Source organism: Lactuca virosa, chromosome 3, assembly GCF_052849685.1.
Source record: "Lactuca virosa cultivar CGN04683 chromosome 3, Lactuca_virosa_CGN04683_v6, whole genome shotgun sequence".
In the NCBI taxonomy this organism is placed as follows: Eukaryota; Viridiplantae; Streptophyta; class Magnoliopsida; order Asterales; family Asteraceae; genus Lactuca; species Lactuca virosa.
In genome coordinates, this window is record NC_136428.1 from 131,136,717 (window position 1) to 131,147,454 (window position 10,738).

The 10,738-nt window shown below is 36.5% G+C and overlaps 1 protein-coding gene across 1 annotated transcript; it reads right to left on the reverse strand.

The window, feature by feature from the left end:
- Positions 1-904: 904 nt before the first annotated feature.
- On the reverse strand, positions 905-1,633 carry LOC145164056 (uncharacterized). Its single transcript, XM_079082777.1, has one exon. It carries the CDS (start codon positions 1,631-1,633, stop codon positions 905-907), a length of 729 nt encoding a protein of 242 aa, XP_078938903.1.
- Positions 1,634-10,738: the final 9,105 nt, after the last annotated feature.

Sequence of the window (10,738 nt, forward strand, 5' to 3'; positions counted from 1 at the left end):
AGGACACGCGTATATGATAAGATCAGAGTTGACAGCGGCTTTTGAAAGCTACGATTGCTGATCAGGTTCTGAAGTTATGCAGAATAGTTATTAGACTTATCCAAGTGAGAGACTGTTGGATTAGTGTCTAAGTCCATAACTATTTTGGTATGTACTTGACCCGATTATGAGCATGGTCCTTTTGGGTTGCCTTCACCATAGCAATATGTAGGATGAACTAAGGAGAGAAAGGTTTAATTATGATTTATTAATATATTATGAGAATAATATATTAAAGGAGAAATCATATTGTTTAATTAATATTAGTCAAGAATTAATAAAGAATTAATTTTGTGACTAAAAGAGATTAATTAAACTTAAGGGACTTATTGTGTAATTATAAGATAATTACATAATTGGGCTATGGATCACCTTGGAATAATAGGTTGGACGAATTCTATGGGGAAGCCCATTAGAAATCGTCCAAGACATGTTCCAGAAGGGGTCCATGGACTGCTTAGGGCTTAAGCAGTCAGATTAGGGTTTCCTAGCTGTAAACCCTAATAGCCAGCATATATAAGGAACCCTTATGGCCCTAAAAACGTGGTGAATACTTGGATTAGGGTTTCCAGCCGTTTTTTTGGTGCCTCCCCTGTCTTCTCTCCTTCATCCAATTGCTTAGTGGTGTTTGTGACTCCATTAGAGGTGCAACACTTGAGGCACTAAGCTTTCTGAAGCCAATGATTGATTGTTATTGCTATATAACAATCAAAGGTAAGATCTAAACCCTAATTTCAGTTATAGTTTATTAGATCTAGGGTTTATAGCTTTGGATATTCAATTGCATGTTCATTAGACAAACTAGATCCAAAAGCTATTAGGGTTTGCATGTACACCATAGGAATGATGTATTGCTCGAAATCCATCAACCCCGACCACGTCCACCACCATGTCCACTTCCTCGGTTATTTGAACCTCGACCTCTACCATTTAATGATTCAGTGTTACTATATGCAGATTCGGTTTTGGTATAAAGTAGATTTACTTGTGTTTCAGACGTCTTATCATCTTCCTTGATTCTTTCTTCATAGGCTTTTAAGCGACCAACCACGTCTTCAAAGCCTATCGTCTTAAGATCCAAGACTTGTTCAAGGGCCGCTACAATATGCACAAAATTTCTAGGGAGGCTTGTGAGAAACTTCTTCGTAAGCTTCTGTTCGTTTATAACCTCTCCAAGTGAAGCAGATTTTGAAGCAATTCCGGATAATTTTGCAGCGAAATCGTCTATCGTACTTGTATCACTCATCTTGATGTTCTCGAACTCGGTAGTCAACGTTTGGAGCCTTGCTTCCTTTACTCGATCAGCTCCAAGGTTCCGTGTTTTAATCGCGTCCCACATCTGCTTGCTGGTTCGAAGGTTACCAATTTGGAGTATTAAATCTTCCGGTATCGATTGGAACAACAAGCCTTTCACAATATTGTTCTTCTTGGCATCATCCAATCCAGGGTCAACAACATCCCACACGCCATGAATCCCGAGTAGCACCTCCATGCGCATCCTCCAAATTGTATAATTTGTTGATGTCAAAATTGGGCATTGGAATGTTAACAGCTGTTCCTTAGCCGATGGTTGGGACGATTCTCCTCCCGACATTGCAATTCAATTTCTAATTCCTCCACACGAATCAGAAAGAAAAACTGATTTGATTTTGCTTCAAAGGCCCAAATACGATCTCGGGTTGCAATAACAACTTCAGATCTCAACAAGGGCCCAAGCAGAAAATAAAAACACGTTTACATTTCTTTAGGGCAAAACACGTCTTCTTCACCGATCCGTCCCACGATCTGTCTTCCTCACTTCGTGTGTTGTGATATTCCAAACAGTTCACGATCTTAGAACTATTCACCAATCGTCGATTTCAAAAATTACCGTGTAAGCTGTTTGGATCGCTAAACCGTTCACGATCTCAGAACACAAGATTTCTTAGAGGGTTTTCTGATTTTGGATTTCTGCAAAGGTTACTTCACACCAGCACTAAGGTAAACGAAATCTTAGTCTCGTTCACACAGGTTACAGCAGGAAAGGGAGTAAAAGTTCTTGCTGTTTGAAAATTGCAGGAAAAATTCTTGATGTTCGTAAAATGGTTTTGTTGATCAGATGCTGAACAGGTGATTACTTGCAGTCGCCGGAATGACTTGCTGCACAGGTTCTCCACTCGAGAAAACTGTACAGGTCTTTCTGCTTGATTTCTCCACACGAAATCTTTCTGAGAAGCTGTTGGAGGTTCTCTTGTATTGTCTTTTGTCTCCACACGGACAGAAAGACAGATGTAGATGGCAGTTCTGTTTTAACCTCAAGCAAAGAAACATGAATCCTGTCACACAGCTCTAAAACAAAAACAGAAAAGCTATTGCTTCTTCTATCCAGTTCACCAGAATTCTTTTCACTTGTTTGGTTTCTTGCTGTCGCAGGTTTTCTTCTATTACATGCTCTGATACCAATTAAAGAAAAGAAACAGAGAAAACAGTAAATTGGATTTGCATAAACTCGCAAATTGAATTGAAGAAAATATCACTCCAAAAACTCCAACTCCACTATTACAGGATCCTATCAGGCATCTATATATACTGAACAAAACACATCAGTATAAGCCTAAGAAACTGAAAGGAAACATCTAATACTTTCCATATAAAATAGTCCTTATTACTCAAGGAAACTATGAAACCTTGAACAACACTCCAAGGTACTTGGACAACACTCCAAGTTATCGCCATCTGGGTCAGAACACGCAATGCTCCCATATCTGACTCAGCTATTCGCCAACAGATTCATCTGATTATCCAGCTTGGTATCGAGTAATTTCAATGGTCATCTCATGGATCTTAAATTATCTTTATAAAAACATCGCCAAAAATTACAAACTGCACATGAGATTTGGAAAGAGCTTAATCAGAGGTACGAACAATCTAACAGTGCCTTGATCTATCAAATTCAGCAGAAATTGTATTCCATTTCCCAAAACAATGATGATTTTTAGACATATTATACTAAACTCATGAAAATATGGGATGAGTTACGTATTATACAAGACGTTCCAATATGTTCTTGTGGAGCCAATGCTAACATTCAAAAATTCCTTAAAGAAAAGAGACTAATTCAACTTCTAATGGGGCTTAATGATTCTTATAAAATCATCAGAGGCCAAATCATAATGATACAACCATTACCATCTCTATCCACTGCTTATTCGTTGATCATTCATGAGTAACGCCAACGTGACATCAATAAGCATGTTACAATTAACACCGAAGCCATTTCTATGCAAGTTTCTTCTACTTCTTCAAGCAATTCATCTAAGAAGTCACTCGTTTCTAGCCACTGTAAGAAAGGAGGTCACAACAAATCTCAGTGTTATCTATTGATGGGTTTTCCATCTACCATCAAGTTTACAAAAACCAAATCTGAACAACCGAAGTCAATTGTTCATAATGTCACTTCTTCATCAAACAACGTCATTTCAGAACGGTATCTATAGTTGATCCAGCTCTTGAACAACAATAATTTGCAATCCAACTCTCTTGCAAATGCATCTATCGCTAATAACTCCATGAATCCAGAGGTTAATTTCTTTTCTTTTAAGAGTTTTGTTTCAAACGTTTATAAATCCTCTACTTATTTTCACAAACACCATTCTTGGATTGTTGATTCGGGAGCATCAGATCATATATGTTCTAATAAAGAATACTTTCTTTATTTGACTCTTATAACTCAGCATCATTCAATTTTCATGCCTAATGGTCAATATACTTCAGTTTCATACATAAGAGATGTTCAATTACATGCTTCAATCATTCTACATGGAGTATTGTATGTCCCAGATTTTAACTATAATCTTGTCTCCATATCAAAATTAATCAGACAGTTGCACACCTTTTCTGTTTTCACTGATGTGTCTCTTGTAGGACCCTTCCTAGCAGAGTAAACTTTCTCTTGGAATGTTTGCTAAAATGATCAATGATATGTATGTTTTTTATCACACTGATTTCAAGAAATATTTCTCTTACAGTTTTTTTTTGTTTTTTTTTCTTTGCCAACTTTCAAGTCTTCTGTATTCAATTATGTTTCTACTTCATCTACTATGACATGGCATAAACGTTTAGGTCATATTCTTGTTCATAAACTTCAGTTGTTGTCTTTATCATCTTCAAATTGTAATAAAGATGTTGAATCTTGTGACATTTGTTGTAAGTCTAAACAACATCGTTTACCCTTTCATACAAGAGTTTCTAATATTAACGCACCTTTTGAATTAGTACATGTTTATGTTTGGAGGCCTTACAAGCATACCACTTTTGGTGGATTCAAATATTTTGTTACTATAGTTGATGACTATAGTAGCATACATGGGTACATTTGATTACTCATAAAATTTATGTTTTTTCTACTCTCAAAGCATTCATCTCTTTCAATCAAAATCAATTCAAAGTTAGCATCAAAATGATCAAAATAGATAATTCTTTTGAATTAGGATCCAGTCATGGAAGCATTTTTTTTTTCAAAGAAAAATGAATAATTCATCAAAAGTCTACTCTTTATTCCCCACAACGGAATGGGATTGTTGAGAGGAAACACAAACACATTCTTGGAACAGCATGAGCTCTCTATTTTCAATCATGAATTGGCATTGCATATTGGGGAGAATTCATTAAGACATATGTACATCTTATTAACAGGATGCCTACAGAAGTTCTTCACAATTTGTCCCCTTTTGAAGTTCATTTGAAAGAAAAACCTTATTTACAACAATTAAGAACTTTTGGTTGCTTGTGTTATGCTTCTACAATTTCCATTAGAAGGGACAAGTTTCAGCCTAGATCACAACCCTGCATTTTCATTGGTTACCCTTTTGGACAAAAGGCATACAGACTTTTATGTCTAATAACCAAAATCATTATCATTTCAAGAGATGTACGATTTTTTGAACATATATTTCCATTACATAATATTCCATATCAAACATCAATATCCTCAGTACCATCCTATATCGATCCCTCATTCTTTTTTTAAGAAAATGAACATTCTACCCTTTTGTACCAAAACTCAAATGCATCAGTTACAACCTCCAATTCACCTTTAAATAACCACCCTCCTTTAGTTCCAACAAGACCCATTTGCAACAGACAACCTCCTACTCGTCTTCAAGATTATGTATGTCCAACTATTACATCTAATAATGACACTTGTCATCATAATTTGACAAACTTGTGTATTACTCATGATGATTCGTAAGTGTTCGATGTTAGGCTTACGAGGATAGTATTTTTCATACAGAATTGAATCTTTTAGAGATTTTATTGGTAGCCTATTTGTAATATAGGTTGCATGTCGAATTGCTTTTCCCCAATGATAATTTGGGACATTTTGTCTTTTTACATGATTTGTATCATCTCGAGGAGTGTGTGGTTTCTTCTCTCTACCACCATATTTTGTTGTGGTATGTAAGGTTTCTTCTCTCTACCACCATATTTTGTTGTGGTATGTAAGGATCCATGAGGTATCGTATTATACCATCGTCTTCACAAAGCTTGTTGAAATTTTGTGAAGTAAATTATGTTCCTCTGTTCGTGCGAAAAAGCTTTATTCTGTTTTCACATACTTTTTCAACTAATACCTTGAATTTCTTGAAGTAGACTATGGCCTCGTTTTTTTTCTTTCATAAGATAACTCGACATAAACCTTGAGTAATCGTCGATAAGAACGAAGTTGTACATGTTTCCTGCAATTGTTGATGGTGATATCGACCCGCGAAGATCTCCATGCACGAGTCCTAGGACTTTCTCGGCTCGATATGTAGCTTTTTTTGAAAAACAATTTCGTGTTTGTTTTCCAACTAAGCATGACTCACAAAGTTGATTTAATTTGGTGATGGAAGGTAGTCTTTTGACAAGTTCTTTTTTCGACATAGCTGAAATATTATCAAAGTTGGTATGCCCTAATCTAGCATGTCATAAACACGATTGCTCACTAAGACGGGTGTGTAAGCAAATTGGTTTTCCCACTTTGATTTTTGTTTTGTAGAGATGTTTTGCAGAACGTTTTACTTTAAATAAAAGAGTATTTCGGCTATCATAAAGGTGTTGGTATTCACCCTTCATTGACACATCACACCCATTTTCGGTTGCTTGTCCTAAGCTGATAATATTAGTTCTAAGTCTCGGAATATAATAAATAGCAATTGGTAACTTTTGACTTCCGCCTTCACTCTTGAACAATATAGATCATTTTCCATGTATCTCGACAAAATAATCATCTCCAAATTTCACTCTTCCTCTAATTCTTTTTTTTTTAAAGTTTGGTAAAGAAAGATAGATTGCATGTCATGTGATTACTTGCACCGTTATCCAAGTACCATATATCGTTGTTGTTTTCTTGATCTTCGAATTTTCTTGGTATAATACCTTCTTCATTCAAGAAAACTGTCTTGTAGAGGTTTTGAGCCATTAAAAGATGTGGATCTTTATCTTCAATCTCGGATACATGCGCTTCTTCTTGCTTGGCTTTTTGTTCCGGAAACTGCGATGCAAAGTGACCAAACTTGTCACACCTATAGCATTGTACTTTAGAACGATCTCTATTCTTCCCTTTTGACTTTTCGGAATCGTTGTTGCTTGTGGTTGTGGTTAAATTTTGTTGACAAGTATTGTTGTGATATCCTCCTCGACCTCCACATCACGAACCACGGCCTCGACTACTACGACTCAATTCTCTTCCTCGATTGGAAGACTCGGTTTTGTTGAACACGAGTTTGCTTTGCTCGTTTGTTGGCTTACTTTCTCGAACGCGTTCTTCGTAAGCTTTCAAGCGTCTCACCACGTGTTCGAATCCAACCGTATTTAGATCTAGGTCTTGTTCGATTGAAGCAACAATATGGATAAATCTTCTTGGTAAACTTGTAAAAAATTTCATAACAAGTTTACTCTCAGATATTGTTTCACCAAGAGAAGTAGATTCATCGAGTATACTAGATTCCTTCATCTTCAAGTTATTAAACTCGGTAATAAGAGTTTATAGACGTGCTTCTCTCACCCTATCTGGGCCATGGTGACGAGTTTTTATGGCATCCCAAATTTCTTTTGCCATGCTCATTGCTCCTACTTGCAAGATAAGGTCTTCGGGAATCGCTTGGAAAAGTACTGCTATAGCGATGTTGTTATTCTTCGGTTCATTCGCTCGTGGATCAACGACATCCCAAACTTGATGAATGTTTAAGATGACCTCCATGTGAATCGCCCACATAGTGTAATTTGTTGCAGACAGCATCGGAACATGGAATGAAAATGACGAACTCTCCTTTGTACTGGAGTTAACTGGATCCGTCGGTCCAATCATGATTGGTGGTTTTTAGACGTTCTGATACCAATTTGAAGAAAAATTTATGAACAGAAAAATATGAACATGATAATGGAAGGAATAAGCTCTTATTGTAAGTTAGAAAATAATTCAAAACTAATTACAATCTCTCATCTCTTACTCTCACTTTTCTGATGATCGAAACCTACCAGAAATTACCAATACGAGTTTACGTGCGGGATAAAAGCTTATATCCCACATTGTTTAACCATGTAATTAATTCTACTCCATTCTCACCTCATGCACTTCATGCACTTGGTTGATGTTTTGTCTTTTAGATTGGAGGTCTCAGGTTCTAATCCGGGTATTAACGAATTCTACTAACTTGGGATACTAACTTCTAACCACTAATCAACCATTAAAATAATTGTTCAAGAGTAAAATATTGCATAATGTTTAGACATGGGATGAAAGCATTTTGGAATTGGATTCATGATATTTTTGGAATTTCCACATAGCAACTGATGTCCTATCTTCCATGTTGATTTCGAGCATAATGACTATGGAATCAACAAACATACAAAACATGAAAGTTGTAGGTGTTATCATCTTTTTTCCATAACAACTTGAATCAATTCAATCGGAGCTCCGGAACGTCGGATATGATAAAAAACCGAGATGTGGTCGATCTGCCTAGCAACATCTTATTCGTCCATCACTTTGTCTCGTTCGTCTTACTGGTCACGTGTCGCCCTTTTTGCGTTATTTCTTCACTTTTAGCAGCTACATGTTTGATTCAAAATAATATCAAAGTAGCATAATTCTCAAATAAAAACGGTTATTTTGTAAGTAAACAGAGACTTATAACTATCAACAAAATCGACCAATCAGTCATCTGCACAGTTAACGATTCATCACCCAAATTTAGTTATATGGAAAATCTTATTCTGGATTGATCTTCGATCCTAACCTTCTACGAAAAGTGGTCCATGTTTCTACTATACGATAAATTAGATATAAAGAGAGATAGGTTGCCTATTAAGGAGTGGGTATGAATAATGATCCAAGGCTTCCAGATGTGTTAGAAAAATTATAAAAATGCAACAACAATGTCATCCAATTGTTTATTGTCCTAAAATCGTATAACACTTGCACATATTTATCTTATTAATTTTAAACGAATATGAGGTTAGACATGATGTATGGATCTTTGTGACATCATAATAAAAAAGAAATGTATAAAGTTCTAACTGAAATAGCCTTTGGCTTAGGCCTTAACTCAATAATTTCTTATTTTTGCACAAAAACCAAATGAATCATTTTAATAAAACATTAAGATAATTATTTCACATTTATAATGATAAGTACTAAGCATTTATTGATACAGGCGGCATATTGGGGAGGATGGAAGAGCACCCTTGGGGGAAAATATGTCATTAAAAAAATACTGGAGACCAATAATTGAAAAGTTTCAGTCACGACTATCAGTTTGGAAAGCAAAAACTTTATCTTTTGGTGGCCGTCTCACACTAATCAAATCTGTACTCAATAGTCTACCCACTTATTACTTCTCCCTTTTTAAAGTACCTGAAGGGATCATTGCTGAACTGGAAAAACTTCGTAGACGATTTTTGTGGGGTGGTGATGATCTGAAATCTAAGATACATTGGGTTTCGTGGTCAAATGTAGTGTCTGCCAAAGTCGATGGAGGTTTGGGGGTAGGGACCTTGAAGGCGCAAAACCTTGCATTACTAACGAAATGGTGGTGGAAAACTAGGACTGGAGATTCCTGTTTGTGGAAAAATTGCATAACTGCTATACACAACTTAGCCAAGAAACCGGTCACTGTTATTGCAAAGAAATCGTTCAATGGCACCTGGTGTAATATTGCAAAAGCTATTAAGTCCCTCCCAGAATTCGATGTTAATCATCATGAGTTGTTCACTTTAATTCCAACTTCCAAAAATAGATTTTTGTTTTGGAAAGACAGGTGGTATGGCGAATTAACACTCCAGGAGCGTTTTCCTAGATTGTACAATCTAGAAAAAGTCAAATTATGCTCAATTGTGGATCGAATTCAAACAAATGGTTTCAATTGGAAATGGAAAGTGCAACACATGGATGATGAGACGTTGACTGACCTGGATGAAATATGTTCCTTCCTTAGTAATACGTGCATGATTCCTGTCAACAATGGTTTTCGATTCACCTTAAACTTGGATGGGAATTATACGGTTAATACTTTAAGAAGACTGTTAGATTCGAAATCAACAGTCTCACGACATGGTGTTCGTATTGATTGGTCTAAGGTGGTTTCGCTGAAGATCAGATGTTTTATTTGGAGAGCAATGACAAATAAGATTCTAGTGGCCTCAAACTGCAATCAATCATGTGTCCAATGTGTAGCGCAGAACGAGAAACTAGCGATCACCTGCTAATAAAGTGTAAAGTGGCGAAGGAGGCGCGGGAGTTGATCTTCAAATGGTGTCAGATATATGTCCCTCAATTCAACAACGTGACAGAATTCTTACACTTTGTGGCAAATTGGGGTAATTGTCCACGAAAAAAGGAACGACTGAATGCGGTAATATATGCACTCTTATGGTTCATTTGGACGGCTAGAAACAACAAGGTGTTCAAACAAACAAGGACGTGACCGACACAAATTGCGGATGAGATGATCTCTCAAACATATATGTGGTACAAATATAGAACTACTCAGGTGATAAATAGGTGGATAGATTGGAGTATATCTCCATTTTGTTAACTTTTTGTATTACGATATTTTCTTGTATTTGCTCATGTTTTTTAGCTACTTGCTAAGCATGTGTCACACCCCCGAACCGTCGGAACGGACGGCGGAAACGTCCGGGGGCGGGGTGACGTCATGCGTAGTATCACAACAGTTGTATCATAGTAAGCAAAGTAAACACAACCATTACATTACAATATGGTTATTTACATCTGTTTGAAAACATAGTTTGTACATAAGAGTATATAACAAAAGTAAAAGACGTGACTCCAAATGCTCCGTCTTCTCCAAAAGTTGATAAGCGTACCTGTCTATTGTTGCCCTGAGAATACAAGCAGTTTTAAAATATCAGCATAAAGCTGGTGAGTTCATAAGCGTTTAGTTCTGGTGAAAGAAATGTTTCTTTGAGCCTTTGAAGGCCACTCATCCCTTATATAAAGGTGAGTTTACGGCCAAGGGGTGGGGTGGAGGGTTTACGGCCGTGAACAGTGTTTTACGGTCGTAAACAGAGTTTACGGTCGTAAACCGAGTTTGCGGCCGTAAACTCCTATCGAAGGGTTGTTTGGCTCGGATGCTATGCTTTGACTTAGAAAACCTCGTTTTTGAATTCAAAACTCGATTGAACTGAGCTTAGAATATTTCGTTAGACCAAAAAT

What these genes read in the sequence shown, in the direction of transcription:
- LOC145164056 (XM_079082777.1), bottom strand. Translation starts at nt 1,633, where the DNA reads ATGTCGGGAGGAGAATCGTCCCAACCATCGGCTAAGGAACAGCTGTTA.